The following is a 17,611-nucleotide window of genomic DNA, read 5'->3' on the forward strand; positions in this document are numbered from 1 at the left end:
TTTTTCACTAAAAAAAAAAAAAAATTGTGAGGAATGGGTGTCTTTCCATTTTTTTTAAAATTTCAAATATATCATCATCATCTTCATCATCCTCATCACCTGATTAAAGATCAATGGGGAAAGTGAGGAAGTATACATTTATTTACACATTCATGAAAAATTTGTCAGAGAAAATAGGGGGTAGTTGATCGAGTAGGGATGACTCTCTCGTTGTCTGGGACAGCATCAAACAACATGGCTTCCTTGTTATTGCAGTCTGTAAATGATAGCACTGCCGCCACATTGCCACATCGGTAGCAATAATTTGGAGCAGACCAGACAGTCACCAATTTCTCATCAAACATGTACCGGTAACCTGAGGAAAGAAATGTAAAAAAAAAAACAAATATATATAAGACATCTTGAAAATAAAGTAAACTTGAAATAGAAACAGGATCAATTTGAAACAAAACTAAATGGAAGATGAATTCAAAGAATTAAAAATTGTTAAAGAGCACCAGAATTCCAATTCATTTTCTTTTTAATAAGAGTACTGTTTTAGAAATGTGTCAGCTCAGGGTTCTCATCACAGACTGATGTGACTTGCTACAGGTACCATGTAATCCAGTACTAATTGTTCCATGGTTAAGCAGTCAGCAACTAAAACAGCCACCCCACCCCCCCACTTGAGTAGCTTGCTACTCTTGTGAGAAGGGTGTCTGGACACTTGGAGGGACTAAAATCAAGGGTCTGTCAAAGGGTGGCTGAGCCCCTTGCAGACCAGTTGGGGAAGGCAATGGCAAACCACCCGAATATCTCTGCCAAGAAAACACTATGAGAGAGTGAAAACAAAGTAATGCTATGGATTCATCCAATGGGAGAACTTGAGCTTAATCAGGATGACTTTTGTTGTAGTGTCATCAACATGCTGCAAGGTGTACAATAAATCATGACAACAACTGTTTTAAAAAGAAAACAATATTGTTTTTGTAGTCCATCAGGAGAATCATTGTACCAATAACAAACACACACACACACACTAGTTCTATTCCACTATGTTATTATTAGTCAACTAGTAAACCAAATATCTGGAAAACCAAATACAAAAAAAAAACAATATCTTTATTTAGAATTAGCAATGAACAGATTTATGAAGTAAATATATTTATCTGCTTTTTTTTTTTCTTTCTTAATTTCTTTACAGCTGATCTCCTTTTTTTTTCACTTAGCTAGGATGAGTTCGATTCTAATCAATGCAGCTTTGTGTTTGAGGATACATAACCATATCAAATAGTTTGAACAAAAGTCAGTTAAAAATTGTAATTTGACAATGGGTAAAATAATTTACCTAACTACTTAACTAAATTCAGTCTTTGTCTAAATGTTTACATTAGAAACTTCTGGTTTCTCAAAGCCTTCACCACTGCTCACTACTTAGTCCTTAATCAGATCAACATGCTAGATCTTAAATTAATTTGTTGACAACACAACTTCTCACTACTCTTTCAATTTCATACTTTATCTTCCTTCCAAGTGCTTCACTTATCATACATATATATTTCAACATATCTTTCAATAATAAACTGACAATGAAATATTATTAATCATCATCATCATTTAACATCCGTTGTCCATGCTGGCAAGCTGGAAGGCTGTACCAGACTCCAGTCTGATTTGGCATAGTTTCTATGGCTGGATGCCCTTCCTAACACCAACCACTCCGAGAGTGTAATGGGTACTTTTACGTGCCACCAGCACGGGTGCCATTTGCATGACACTGGCATCAGCCACAACTGTGATTTTGCTCGGCTTGGTGGGATTTCTTCTCAAGCACGATGTAATGCCAAAGGTCTCAATCATTGTCTCTGTGAGGCCCAACATTCAAAAGGAGCTCAGCCACTTTGCCTCTGTGAGGCCCAATGCTTGAAAGGTGCTTTTTACATGCCACTGGCACACCTACTTTATTCAAAATCAATCCTTCAGCTCACAAAGCCTTTCAAATCATACCTTATTGTCTTAAAAAAAAGTATACATGGGACAGTGATATGCAAAATTACAAAATGGTCAAAGCTGAGTGTTTTGGATTATAAGCCTGCTAATCTGGAGCAAAATGTCGTTATCATCCTTGTCAAAATAGTCTCACTCCACCATATGCCTACTGCAGCAATCTTACAGAAATTAAAATTCAAGACTAACATGGTCTGGTTATATATGGATTGTTTTGCAATATACATTTAGTTATAATGACCAATGCTGAAAGGTTCTCTGGAGCTATCATCACATAATCAAACAACATTCTGAGGTGCTTCTGTGTGGTCACTCAACTTGTTAGAAATAGCAGCTAAATTTTCCACAAATAACATCCTACAATCTTTAAAAATAAAATCAATATATTTGATAATATAGTACTACATACAGTTTGCCTAAACAAAAAAGGGTCTGCTTGGTCAGGGTTAAACAACTATAGCAAGAAATCTATAGGAAATCAGTGAAGGGATCCACAATTTATTACTAGATAATAAGTAGTTAAAAAATATTTGAGAGCCCTACAACAGATAATGTAGTGTGAATCAGATGTATCAAAAAGATCCTAATATGTAACTTAACATCTAAACAAGCTGACTTAAACAGATTTTATTTAATGAACTACTTATAATATATTTTATCAACCCTAGTCTCTGAAGTGAAGAAAACAAGAATCTCTCTGTAAGAATTGTATAAAAATTTCTTATTCTAGCAGAGCATAAAAAGTTCATCAGTGCCACTGAACTAAGAGATTGTGTACTTGAAAATCCCCAGCTGTGACTTGAAACAGAAAACAGATGAACAAAGTTCTATTGTCTTTATAGCACTACAGCAACAACATTAAAGTTGCTTTATTTTGTAGATTATTCTTTCTCAAAATGAAATTCTTTTAATATTTATGTAACACACTTCAAAAAACATTTTATAAAGCTTAAGACTTACCTTCATGTACTAATTGATGAGCCCGACATATTAATTTTAAATTATTGATATGAACAAACTAAAAGGGAAAAAAAAATGTTGAGAAAAATCAATGACAAAAATTAAACGAAAGAACAGAAATAATAGTTACAACTTAGTCAGAGGAGGAAGGGTAGCTCTGATGATCATTTCCAAAGTCTCCAAGACTGGAAGGAGAAAAGGGAAGAAAGTAGGACTTATGGGAAGTTCATAGTATGAAATAGTAACTACATACTGCACCAAGGTAATTAGTCTTCCACAGACAAGACACCTAGCTAAGTGCTTTTACAGAGTGGATTAGAATAGCACCCAAGAGCATGGTGGTGGTACTAAAAAAAAGTCATGAATTTAATTAACCACAAGAACAGCAGCAGTCCATCTGACAAACTTCAGCACCATTTCTATCAAACCAATTTCAATCATAAGGCTTGGATGATTCTAAGGCTATGTCAGAAGACACTTGCCTTAGGTTCTGTGAAGTAGTATCCGACCCAAAACCATATACTTGTGAAACAAACATTTTAACCAAACAGCCATGCTTGCAACCAACATGGCTTGGTGTAGTAAAGATCTTCTTGTAATCAGGAGAAATGACAGTGAAATTGGTGGAATCATAAATTCCTACTTGCAATCATTTCAATTCACTTTCTAATGTACTTTTGAGAAATATCTGAATCTCAGACATTCAGAAACCAATAAGAGAGCTTCTATTTGTCACTCCATCTACTAGAAATGGCAGACAAATTTCTCTTAAATTACTCTCTACCCTCTTGATTAAGGAAAGAACATGAGGTAATGCAGTCATGTACATCTCTAAAAACAAAAGATGACCCATGGCCAATATGCCTTTGATCTTAGATCTATTTGGTCAGGGTTGATTGGTTAGGATTGATCTGGGTGTAAACAACAGGTGGTGATTCAGCAGTCTTTAACACAGCATAGAGAATGCTGCATGGCATTTATTCTAAATCTTTGCATTCAAGTTCAAATTCTGCTGAGGTTAACTTTGCCTTTCAACCTTTTGGGGTTCAATAAAATAAAAAATACTAATCCATGGTAATTAATTGGTAGAACTGCAAGAACACTGGTTTCAAACTTTGGTATAAGGCCAACAATTTCGGAGTGGTGGTGGGGAGTTACATTGACCCCACCAGTGCTCAATTGGTATTTATTTTATTAACTCTGAAATGGTAAGAACATTAAACTAGAGATCTTGTGGTATTTGTTCCAGCTCTTTGCATTCTGAATTGAAATCCCCCTACAACCTACTTGGGAGGTAGACTTAATTCACTGCCTGGTTAACACCATCACCTGGTACCTGGAGTGTTTTAACAGAGTTCATTTTGTTGCAGGCATTTTGAAGATACCTTCCTCCCACCTTTCCATCTATCTCAAAGGCCCTGTAAAATGTCATGGGCAACTCCTCCCTCCTGACTTAAAGATAAAAATAAAAACAACAGCATTCGTAAATTCCCATCTCTCTAATAAATCTGACAATGCTCAAACCATTATTTTTGTTGTTTTAGAGGGGGTTATTTTTCTGTAATTTAAAAATGCATCGACTAATTTGCAGTAAGTTTACCAGTTATTTTCCAGCAATAAAAGCAAAATTTTAACAAGTCAAATCTAAAAGCCATATATTGCAAGTAACAGTAACTCACACTTCCAATAATTATTGTTGTATAACTGAATTCCTTTTGTTTTCCAGCATGAATCATTGAAATTATGAAGGAGGAAAAGAAATCAAAAGTCTGGCCAATTTTTTCAAGAATATGAACACAGCAAAACCAACAAGGAATCTTCTACATCAGGCATGGGTAACCTTTTCCAAGAAGCAGGCTGCATGAGACATGGATCGTCATCAGGCAGACTGCCCTATTAAAAAAATTCATGGAAATTTTTCTTTAGGAGTCATTAGGTGTCAGAAAGTCCCACAGGCTACAGTTTACTCATAAGAGTTCTACATAGTTGCTCAACCTGCTAGAAATAATAGCTAAATCTTCCTAAATAATGAATATCTTTAAAAGGGACACTGGATAAGGAAGCCTAAGATACAAGAGGACTGAAAAGAGAGAGAAAGAAAATGGTCATATCCTGAACACCTTAGGTCTTAGGCCATCTTGGTTAAGTTAACATGGGGATAAAAAAAACATTAGCACAGTATAAAAATTAAATTTAGAATGTACAACAACAAGATTATTCTTAAGATACAAAAATGTATTTACCTCGTTAGTAACCATTGCTCCAAATAACCAACCAGCACCACGTGGACTAATTGTCCAACTTTCCACATCTTCAGGATCAGACCAAACAAGATTTGAATACAGTTAAAGAAAAAAAAATTGTCAAGAGAGAATACTTTACAATATATGTAAACCTACATATTCCTTTACACGTTTCAGTCATTTGACTGCGGCCATGCTAGAGCACTGCCCTAAAGGGTTTTAGTTGAAGAAATCAACACTTTCATAAGCCTAGTACTTAATCTGTTGTTCTCTTTTGCTGAACCACTAAGTTATGGGAACATAAACACTGACATCAGTTGTCAAGTGATGGTAGGGGGGGGGGGCAAACACAGACACACACAAATATATATATATATATATATATCATCATCATCATCATAGTTTAACATCCACTTTCCATGCTAGCATGGGTTGGACAATTTGACTGAGGACTGGCAAACTAGATGGCTGCACCAGGCTCCAATCTCATCTACGACAAGCTTCTTTCCGTTTCCATCTACAAAATCCACTCAAATGCTTTGGTCAGCCTGAGGCTATAGTAGAAGACACTTGCCCAGAACCATGTGGTCGAGAAGCAAGCTTCTTACCATACAACCACACTTGCGCTATTTAACTTATTTCACCACAATCAATTTCCTACCCTTCATGAGGTCTCATCAAAGATATCAACATCATTTGATGAATCCTAGAGAAACAAGTAGCCATTCTGTTTATATATACATCAAATCTAGTAGCCTCAGATAACTGGAGCTGTACTCGACTAGATACAATACCATAAGTAATTAAATAATTTATTTATTAATTGCTGGGTTGAGAGGAAGGGACAGTGCCCAACGTCATAGCCTTCCTAGACAGGTGAGAGTAATTCCACCAATGTTCCTCTTAAACCTTTGTAAGTCAACACCTGCCAGAAAGAAAAGATCAAAGAGGAAGTACCAAAGTCTCCAGTGCCAAAAAGTATGAATGTCCAGTCAGTCATACCAAATCGCCAGTGTTCGAACAGCCATGCCCAATCAACTCATTTCACTGCTTTGGTAACTTATAATACAGAGGTTGCTAAATAATACACATCAAGCTATTCAGAAATTACAATTAGCTAAAAGATTGATAATTCCTAAAAGGATATCACAAAAGGCTCCCTTGTGTGGAATTTCTTGATTTCTGTCAATTGTCCGGATCTGATCAATGGTTTTGATATCAGGAGATAATCCTCCATGTACACACAAGATACATTCATCAATAATCTATGAAATCAGAAGAGAAAAAAATATAGAAAATATATAAATAAAAACAACCGTATTGAAGTAATCAATATAGTAATATAATTATCAGTCAGCTACAATATTATCAATCAAATAAATATAAATAAGATATAATATTTGTTTAATATTTTTTATGCTTATTAAAGATTTCATTTTTGGAGTTTTGATTTAGCTAAAACTGTTAGGATAATTGAGAGTTAAATTAATGTTTAGCAAAAGGTGTTCCAACATTTTCCAAACATAATGTATGTAAAACTACATTGAAAAACATTCATTTTTTTTTAAACAGTAGAGCGAGTTGTGAGGGATATTTGATTTCTATTTCAGCAGGTTAAAAGACCAATCAGAGATTTTTTTCCAGATTTGGCTCAGCTAGTGAGGGATGTAAAACTGTAAGTTAGCTTTGTAGACAAAACTACGTAGATAGCTGCAAAAAGAAATGTCAATCACTTAAAATGTATGGAAATTGTGGAAGAGAGAGACCCAGAAAGACACAGGACAAAGTACTGAAGGCTGATCATGGGACACTGAGCCTTATAGAGGAGATGACAAAGGGCTGAAGTATCTGGTGCCTTGCTGTACTCAAGAAGCTCCATCCTCCACAGCAGAATTGTTAATGCCCAACTCCCAGGGGAAGTGGTTTTTGCTTGCAAGAGCTCAGTGCTGGTGCCACATAAAAGCACCTATGTTGCTGCCACATAAAATTACCTGTGCTGGTACCAAGTAAACAGTATTGGTTTTGCATGGGATGTAATAGAGATCTGCCCAAGGTGTCACACTGTGGGAGTGAACCTATAAACCACTTGGCAACAGAGCAAACTTCTTAGCAAATGGCCAAGCCTATGTTACTCTGTATGAATGTATGTATGATGATGTATGTGTGTATAGAGTATGTAAGACCAGATAAGAAGGTCAAAACAGCACTCAATACCAACTGGAGAGATGTGAAGTGCCAGCAGTTATAAACATAAGTGTATGTGTGCGCACACACACATGCACTTACATTTGCCCATCTCAGAAAATCACTCAGCTATGATATGGGCAGTGATATTGCTGTCATTTCCCATGTCAACAGTTTTTATGTAGCCTTTGTACCTTTAAAAACGTGTGCATTAATGTATTCCTTACTTGAAAAACAGACAAGGATTAGCAGCAAGAAAGGCTGATGACATTTTACTAATTATATTTGCCAGGCTCGTGCTAGCATGGAAACAAATGTAAAAATAAATGAAACAAAATGAATATAGGATGAATTCTCATAAGATAGCAGCATCTTGCAGAATATTAGTTATAAAATGGCACACAGTATCTATGTATACTAAATCACTGCACAATATGTGTAAGGTTAAGCTGTGCGACAACTAATCACATAAAAAGTTAGAAGTTCAGTTTACAGTTAATATTTTGTGTCCATGAGCAAGTTATGTACTTTTGTTTGCTTAACTAAATGAAAATACAAGCTCTACTGCCTACTTCACAGTTGAATGGTTAGTAGTAGAAATGACATCCAGCTGTAAAAATGCAGTTGATCTAACATGTAACTTATTCTACCTATAATTATGACACAAAAGCTGTTACTAAAGCTAAAAATCTAAAATATAGTTAGCACTATAGATCTAGTGGTTAGTTACTAGTAAGTGGATGCCATATTTGATGACATAAAAATGCACAGAATATCAGACACAGGCTAATTTAAGCAGTTTTAGTACATTAAAGCTTATGCAAGGCCTAACTTTACATATAGAATGTGAGATGATTTTTTTGAGATATTTTCATGTTTTGAGGAAAAAGTGGATCGTTAATGCTGTCAAATACAATATATATTTTTTTAATGGCTTAGTCATTAAATCCTTTGTTGAAGCTAGCAACAAACTGTTTATACAAGAAATATGCTGAAGTACTTACAGCAGCAATTGTCAGAAGATCAAAGACTTTACAACAATATCGCCATGCATTGGCATTGCCATATTTTGTTTGACACTCATCTGAAAGTAAGAATTTAGGAAATAGAGAAGAAAACAAAAAAAATATTAAAAAAAAAACAATAATAATCCAATCTTAGTAAAATATCAAACAACAAGGATTAACAAAATTAGAATGAAATTATATTTTCTTCATTCCTTTTAACCCTTTATCTGCAAAATTAAATTTCATGGTTATCCCAATACTGATGGTAAATATCTAATAAAAAAAAAAAAGATTTTCTGCACGTCACATTACCTCAATAAACTTGACATGTCTCAACAGAATATAGTGTCAAACATAACAAAGTAGATTGCTATATAAAAGTGCTTTTTGCAATTTAAGGTAATGACATTTTGAGTGGAGATATTTGATTTCTGCAGTAAAGGGATTAACCAATTCCAAAGCAGAGAAGATTGTGTAAAATATAAAACATGTTAATTATGCTTAAGTATATTGAATGCAAATGTATTTCACAGCAATATGAACAGATGACAACTTTATTCTGTACAAGTAAAAATAGTTAATTCCTTTAATACTGGACAGTTAGAGAACTTACCATAAAATCCATAGATTTGTGTAATTTGTCTACTTTCATGGTTTCCCCTGAGTAAAACAATTTTATCAGGCCACCTAAAGGAAAAAATTGAACAATTATTTATCAATTTTGAAGTAAAATGCTAACAAAAAGAATATATATATACCAACACCAGTCTGAATATTAAACCTCTTAATGCCAGTGGCATGATAAAAAGAAATTTTAATAAAAAATGTGACACATACTACAACAAGGATTAACAATTCTCTCAGTTGTTATGTGCATTAGGAAATGGAGGGAACATAAGACAGTGTTGGAGCAGACCCAATCAACTCATGCCAGCATAAAAAACAAAAGACATGGACGACGACAACAACAAGGAGGGTGCAGTAGTGGTGGTGGTGGTGATGATGATTAAGATGATGTTGATGAGAAGGAGGGATTAACAACTATTGAAAGTAGAAATAATTTTGGTCATAAATCAAATGAGCAAAGGATTAGGTCAAATATTTTTTTCATCTGATTTTAGAAATACTGAAACATTTCAAAGCAAAGTTGTTTCAGTTGCTACAGTAAAAAAAGAAAAATAGTTGTTGCTTAAAAATGAAATATCTATGAATGAACATATTTCTGTAGCAGTGGTACTATTAAAACATTGCAACTGAGAAGATCAAGAAAAGCTGCTTCAACCTCAACAAGTAATTAAGACTCTTTATATTATAAATTCCAAAATTCTTCATTAAAAAAAAAGTTACAATGCACCTAAAAATATTCATTAGTATTGATAACATTTTAAAGCGGAGTTTGAACTCACTGCTCCAATTTCTTTTGATAAAGCTAACTTTGATTTCATGTTAACAATTAAGATACTTTCCTTCTTTTACATTTGATTATTTGAAGAGAAGCAACAGTTCCTATATATGTGCCATTCCTACTAGATTAAGGAGAGCTTAAGTAGAATTAGTGACGTTATTTTGATTGCTATAAGATAATGTTTAGAGTTAAAACATTAACCAGATTTTTATGTTCAAGAGTAAAGCAACTCTTGATTGAGATGATTGAGACCAACAAATTTCTTATTCCCACAACCCTGGCCCAAAATATTTTTCTCTCTCATCAATACTTGATCCTTGCAATTTCTATATAAGCAAAGATAATATGGATAACATTTGGACTCACAAAGTTTAATGCAATTAAACTAGGAAATAATGTAGAAAACAAAACATAACTTCACACTCATTTTCAAAGTCACAAAATCTATTTATTTGACTAGTTTCCTACTAAACCAACAAAGACAACAGACCAATGAGAAATAAAATTAACTTACTTGGCTTTTAAAGTTAATAACAATGTGAATGTCTCCAGACTGTAGTATCCTCGGTCCACAAAATCTCCCTGGAAAATATCAGTTAATTGTTTAAAAAATAAATTATTTATTGCATTCATTCTCTTATTCTTTTACTTGTTTCAGTCATTTGACTGTGGCCAAGCTGGAGCACCACCCCTAGTTGAACAAATCGACCCTAGGACTTCATTGTAAGCCTAGTACATATTCTACCAGCCTCGTTTACCAAACCACTAAGTTACGGGGATGTAAACACATCAACATTGGTTGTTAAGTGATGGTAGGGGGACAAACACAGACACACAAATACACACACACACACACACTTACAACAGGCGTCCTTCAATTTCTATCAAGCAAATCCACTCACAAGGCTTTGGTTGGCCTGAGGCTATAGTAGAAAATACTTGCCCAAGGTGTCATGCAGTGGGACTGAACCTGGAGCCATGTTGTTGGGAAGCAAGCTTCTTACCACACAGCCACTCCTGATTGTCAATATAAATTTAATATAGGTAACAAAACAGAAACCAAAAAAACTTGTGGTGGTTTTTTTAAAGTTTATATATTTGTAAGAGAAAAATTTCTAGATGCTTGGGACTGAGCCCTTCCCAAAAAAGAGTAAACTGTATCATCTGAAAACTGAAATATGATGTTAATAAAGTGCACTCTTCACTTTAAGATATGAGTGTAAAGTTAATTATGACCACAAGGACCAGTCCTTGCTACAGTGTGGTGGCCTGTGTGCCTTGATGACCCTAAGAGCTATGCATGCTCCAGGTAAGACCTGCCATGGTGGACAGGTCAAAAGATACAGGCCAAACTATTATGGATTACCTCTTCCCAGAGCTAAAAGTAAGTTTACATATGGCCAACATTCCTACCTAGGAAAAATAAAGTTACAGGCACATTAACGACAATCTCAAACTAATAAAACCGAGGAGAGGAAGGCCTTCCCTTAGAGATATATATGATTTGGTGTAGTGAAATCCAAAAGGATTCAACCAGAGAGAAGCAGGAAAAAAAACAGCTCAGAGTCAACAACAGCAGAAAAAAAAAGTCGTTGATGGCCTTAGCTCCACAAGGAGCAAAGGAGTTAAGTATGTATAAAGTTAATTGTGAGTATAATGAGCATAAAGTTTTTTTCTTTTTGTTTGCAATTATAAAACCACTGTTACTTTTAGTTTGTAAGTGTTCATATGGGTGGAACATGTATCATCAGATATAGGTCAACATCTTATCACTTTTTTCATCACTCAACTATGTTTTGAGCACAAAAAAGAAGTTCTCTTTACTTCTTTTATATATTTCTGAGTACTTTGGGTAAATTTTTTTTTCATTTTCCTAAGTCCATGATTCTTTGGTCGAGGGGAAATAACTGGTAAAAAAAAAAACTAAGGTGTTTTATCCTTCAATAATTTGAACCTGTTGACTTGCAGTTAATTCTAAATGTGTCCTAATGAAGATAACGATTGCATATGGTTCAGTTTAATAAGAAAGTTCCAATACAATAAAAAAAAGGAATAAGTGTATCAAAGGAAGAAAAAGAAAGAAAAGGGAAATACATATTCAAAAGTTCTTCATCCATGAACCCACCACTAACACCCATATGAACTTAATAGTTTGTTTATATTTACTGTGTTCAAACAAAGCATTTAAAATATATCCAGTCTTTTCTCTAAAATGCAGAGATCACATCTTTTAGCCACCATTTAAATAAATTTTAGCTTGCAATTTTAACTTCTAAAAATCAAATCTAACTTGAGAGCCTTATTAGATTTCAATTATCTATGTTCCTGAAAGAAGAGGAGTGATTGTGAAATCTTTTCTTGAATGTTCCTTCCGTCATACTAATAAAGCAGTTTAGAGGTTGCAAGGGTTGGGCCCATTGATTTAACCTCTGGTTTCTGTATTGCAGGATATGTTCTGTGGGAATGTACCATTGTTTCTATATTAGTAACAGACTTCAGTAGTTGTAAATTTATGGAATAAACTTATATTGGTTGAATAGTTCCTGCATCTATGGTTAGTGAGAAAGAGCTTCTTAGGCAGACTTTTATTATGATTTAACATTTACAGATTAAGGAGTGGAAACCAAATGATATCATGGCTTTTTTTTTTCCAAAAGTATGTACCTAACTTTATCTTTGAGTCTACTCACTTCTTGTACAACCTCATAGCTAAGGGTTGCTCTATCAAAGAACTCTTTACTACAGAACAGATTCAAAATCCTTTTACGTATATTGTTGATTAGGTTTTGGAACACTAAAGACAGATGGCATGAACCAATAACTAAGTCACTATATATATATAAAAACTATGTAAGAAGCAGAGAGTCAAAAACAAACTAGTTTGATGAAAGCCCTTAATAATAGAGACTTTATAAGTAATTTCCCTATGGAAGTTGAAGATATTCAGCAGTTAATGAATTCACAACATAACAAATTTGTGAAGATATTGTGCATAATGACAAGGTATTTACATATGTGTGTTCATAATGTTCACAGAAAATCTATAAATGTAATGTGCAGTACACTATAGCATGGAAACAAACCATTATTAACAGACCAGTAATTTATTAATCACTCTGGCAACCAAGAACATGCTTTACATGGAAATTGGTCATTGGAAGTTATGGAGAAGTGTGCATTCAATGATAGATGTAAAAAAGATGAATGGGGTCCAATCTATAAGTGTGCACATGGAGGAAAGACCAATGGATTGGGTCTGGTAGAGTGTGATATTCACAACTGATTGAGGGTAAATACAATTCAAGAAAAGTACCTCATCTCTCCAGATTTGGAGTTTATGTCTGAATTAGTGTTGTATAACTGGCAAAGTTGAAGAAATTGAAATAAAGGAATAGTGAATTTGATGAATGAGAGATGAGAACAGGAATTGTCAAAACAGAAATTGGAGCCAGTAAGCTTGTAGTGGAAGGAAGAATAGAGGTGAAGGCCGTCAATAATGACAGAGATGTTAAAAGATCTGATATGAAGGAAGTTATTTCCAACATATAGGTATGGTTGTGTGGTTAAGAAGCTTGCTTCCCAACTGTGTGTTTCAGGTTCAGTCCTACTATGTGGCACCATCGGAAATTTGTGAGTAGATTTGGCAGATGGAAACTGAAGGAAACTTATCATGTACGTGCATGAGTGTATGTATATGGGAATCTTACTAGTTTTGACATTGTGTGATCATTGTAAAAGAACGTATATTTCAAATCTTCTGTGAAAAACATGTCTGACCTTGGGAGATATTACTTTGCTTGGGGACAGATGAGTGTTGGTGACAAGGAAAGCAGCCAGCTACAGAAAATCTGCCACAATGAATTCATTGTGACCCATGCCAGCATGGAAAAGTGGACATTAGAATAATGATGATGATGATGATGATGATGATGATGATGATGAGTGTAATGAGTAAACGTAAGAATTTAATATTCTTTTACTGGTTTCATTCACTGGACTGTGGCCATACTAGAGCACTGTTTTCAAGGTTTTAACTGGTCCTGTCAACTCCAGTACTTAATTCAGTCAGTTCTCTATCAAACAGCTAAGTTGTAAGACAAAGGATATTTATTCTGAACAGCATAAACTTAGACACATTTACTCTCTCACACACACACACACACACACACACATACATGCATGCAGCAAACTTCTGTGCAATTTCTGTACCAAATTTCATTCACAAAATATTGGTCAACACAAGGCTATGATAGAAGACACCAGCTCTGCATATAACAGTGATTGAACTTAGAACCATGTGATCATGAAGTAAACTTCTTAACCATGCAACTATACCTGTGCCTATATAACATATTTAGCTTGTAAACGTTTTATGCCAAGAAGATTGTTGTGAAGTGGAATAAACTTTAAATACTTACCATAAATACATAATGTTTATCTGGCATTTCACCACCAGTACGGAAAAGGGCCATTAAATCATAAAACTAGAAAAAAACAGAAAATATAGAGTAGTGGTAAGAAACAAAAATCTTCCAAATATGGAAATAGAGTTAATGCAAAAAAAAAAAAAAAAAAATTTTAATATTTTCTATTACTAAAAATGAATTAAAACCAAAATAATTAAATATATTGGCAATTATGTATACAAAAACTTCAATGTATACTGAAGATATTTTAATAGAAGAACATTTGTAGTTTGGTCAGAGGAGATCAGATGGCACCCATGAAGCTTTGCAGAGTCTCTGAGAATGGTGGGGACTAAAGGGGTAAGAAAGAAACTATGATGGTGCCAATAAAATGAGTACCAGTCTCCACTGACTGGCTCCTGTGCTGGTGACACATAAAAAGCACCACCCGAACGTGATCAATGCCAGGTTCACCCGACTGGCTCCTGTGCCAGTTGCACGTAAAATGCACTATCTGAACACGATCAATGCCAGGCCCACTTGAGTAGATCCTGTGCCGGTGGCATGTAAAAAGCACCCACTATTCTCTTGGAGTGGTTGACATTAGGAAGGGCATCCAGCTGTAGAAACATTGCTTGATTAGATTGCAGCCTGGTGTAGCTGCTGGCTTTCTAGATCTCAGTCAAACCGTTTAACCCATGTTAGCGTGGAAAACGGACGTTAAACAATGATGATGATGATGATGATGATGACTGAACCAACTATATCCCTCTTCCAGAAAGTGAAGCTTTGTGCCTAAGTTAGAAACCATCACCATTATCATTTTATGTCCACTTCCCATACTGACATGGGCTGGTTGTCACAAACCAAGTCAGTTCTTGTTCAGAATTACTGCCCTCTTGGATGGGTTAGAGGACCCCATTTCTCTAGTACATTCAATTTTAGCTTGGTTTCCATGGCTGGGTGCACATTCTAATATCAATCAATTACAGAATGCACTTAGTGCATTTTATCATGGCACCAACACTAGAGAAACTTATGTATGTGACTGGAGAAAACTAAAGGGTTCTCTCAACTCTGGAAGAGACAATACGAAAGAATGAATAGAAAAACAGTATCAGAGAGAGAGAGTGGTGGTAGGTACATGTTTACTGCTAAGAGAGGATGCAAGTGATAAATAATCATAGATATGGATAATAGCAAGAGAAATCAGTGGCTAGCAATAAAGAAGAGCAATGGTTGAGTGTACTGGATATGAACAAGCTTGATATACTCTTGCATTATCCAAGTGTTTTAAATGGGAGTCAGAGAGTGATGGAGATGGTGGAAGGAGGGAGTGGAGTAATTGAGTATGGACAGATCCTATGCCAATCATTATAATTATAAAAATAATCTCAAACACAGAAGAAATCGTCATCAACGTTATTACCATTATCATATGACTGATGAAAAACCCCTGGATTTAAATCATTTTTCATCAAAGGAGATCTGCTATTTATTTGGAAATATGGACAGACACAGATGCCCAACTTAAAAAATACTAAATTCTTCTGACAGTGATTAGAACTCTTTTCACTTATAATTACAAGAGCATTATCTTTATCATTGATCTTTTACTTGTTCTAACCATTGGATTGCAGCAATGCTAGGGAACCACTTTGAATGGCTTTTAATCAAACTAATTGATCCCCAGTACTTGTGTTTTAAAAAGTCTGGTACTTATTTTATTGGTCACTTTTGCCAAAACACTAAGAGGGACATAAATAAACCAACACTAGTTGTCAAGTGGGTGAAGGGAGAAACACATTGTATCTACCAATTTCACTCACAAGGCATTAGTCAGCTTGAGGCTATAGTAGAAGATACTTGCCCAAGGTGCCTTGCAATAGTACTGAACCTGAAAACATGTGGTTGCAAAGAGAGCTTCTTAACCACACAGCCATGCCTGTGCCAACGGAGAAGAAATTTCCATTGTTTTTATGGCCTATGGTTTCATATGCGTAGGAGTGGCTGTGTGGTAAGTAGCTTGCTTACCAACCACATGGTTCCGGGTTCAGTCCCACTGCGTGGCTTCTTGGGCAAATGTCTTCTACTATAGCCTCGGGCTGACCAAAACCTTGTGAGTGGATCTGGTAGACGGAAACTGAAAGAAGCCCATCGTATATATGTGTGTGTGTGTGTGTATATATGTTTGTGTGGGTGTGTGTGTGTCCCAACATCGCTTGACAACCAATGCTGGTGTGTTTACGTCCCCCGTAACTTAGCGGTTCGGCACAAAAGACTGATAGAATAAGTAGTAGGCTTCCAAAGAATAAGTCCTGGGGTCGATTTGCTCGACTAAAGGCGGTGCTCCAGCATGGCCACAGTCAAATGACTGAAACAAGAAAAGGAGTAAAGGAGTAATGTTGATACAACTTCTAAGAACAGAATAGAGTAATTACCCAAGGTCAGCATTTACTAAATGTTAATAGTCAACTTGAATTATTGGGATATTCAATATATAGAAAGCACAAGTGGAATAGTACACTTACCTGTCCATGAATATCTCCACATACAATAACTGGTGTTGACACTGGCTGTACATTGGATTCTTCCAGTAAAAGTTCACATACTAGTTCACATAGTTTCTATAATGAAAGACATAAAAAATTCAATAGATGATTAAAGATCTGTCTTACTTAGAATTCAAATAAAGACTACTCCAAATTATTAATGTTTGAGTCTTTTTTTATCAATCAGCAAAGAAAAATATATTTAGTTAAATATTAAGCTAGAAGTTAAAGAAATTTAACTGGGGAAAATGTTGTTAAGGTCAAACAAATTTAAAACATACAAGCAGAATTTCTTTTTTACAGGGTGAAATATTGTTTAGCCCCATGATGGCTCTGGTCCAGTAGATTTATGACCCAAAGCCTTTCAGCCATGACCATCCCATCCATTCCTCGGTCATGAATCTGGTGTTACTTTCTAAAGATGGAGTAGGGGGAGTTGAAGGAGATTTGGCTGCTATTTTTAACAGGTTGAGAGACCACATGAATGCACAAGAGGTGTAACAGGATTGTAGAAATATAGACAAGAAATAAACATTTTGAGTATCTAGCTGAAGTTGTCTCTGTGTTTAGCAGCAAAGCACTGAAGATACAACTCCAGTGCTTTCCTGAAAACAAAAGATAAGGTCTTTCATTAAAAGAACAAAATAATTAAAGTGATTGATGACAGTGACAAGTCAAAATTGTGATAAAGTATGAAAGCAAAAAAAAAAAAAAAAAGAAAGAGTAGTGACAGTAACTTAATCACATACAACATCATTCATTAATATGAGCCAATGAGAGAACCTCTACGTGGTATCAAAAAGTTCCTGGACTAGTTACGTTTACTAAAAAATAACTTATTTACCTAAGTTTTAACATTATCTCTTTT

The 17,611-nt window shown here is 35.0% G+C and overlaps 1 protein-coding gene across 1 annotated transcript in view; it reads right to left on the bottom strand.

The window, feature by feature from the left end:
* LOC106880958 (serine/threonine-protein phosphatase 6 catalytic subunit) overlaps positions 1 to 17,611 on the bottom strand; it is a 35,413-nt gene continuing 17,802 nt past the window's right edge. Inside the window, exons 2-10 of the mRNA XM_052971363.1 lie at positions 16,723 to 16,818; positions 14,204 to 14,269; positions 10,300 to 10,367; positions 8,994 to 9,067; positions 8,378 to 8,457; positions 6,335 to 6,454; positions 5,190 to 5,279; positions 2,947 to 3,004; positions 1 to 355 (exon numbers count right to left, since the gene is read on the bottom strand). Coding sequence (XP_052827323.1) covers positions 165 to 355; positions 2,947 to 3,004; positions 5,190 to 5,279; positions 6,335 to 6,454; positions 8,378 to 8,457; positions 8,994 to 9,067; positions 10,300 to 10,367; positions 14,204 to 14,269; positions 16,723 to 16,818 — 843 coding nt within the window. The 3' untranslated portion in view covers positions 1 to 164. The remainder of the gene's footprint in view (positions 356 to 2,946; positions 3,005 to 5,189; positions 5,280 to 6,334; positions 6,455 to 8,377; positions 8,458 to 8,993; positions 9,068 to 10,299; positions 10,368 to 14,203; positions 14,270 to 16,722; positions 16,819 to 17,611) is intronic.

Source organism: Octopus bimaculoides, chromosome 1 (assembly GCF_001194135.2).
Source record: "Octopus bimaculoides isolate UCB-OBI-ISO-001 chromosome 1, ASM119413v2, whole genome shotgun sequence".
In the NCBI taxonomy this organism is placed as follows: Eukaryota; Metazoa; Mollusca; class Cephalopoda; order Octopoda; family Octopodidae; genus Octopus; species Octopus bimaculoides.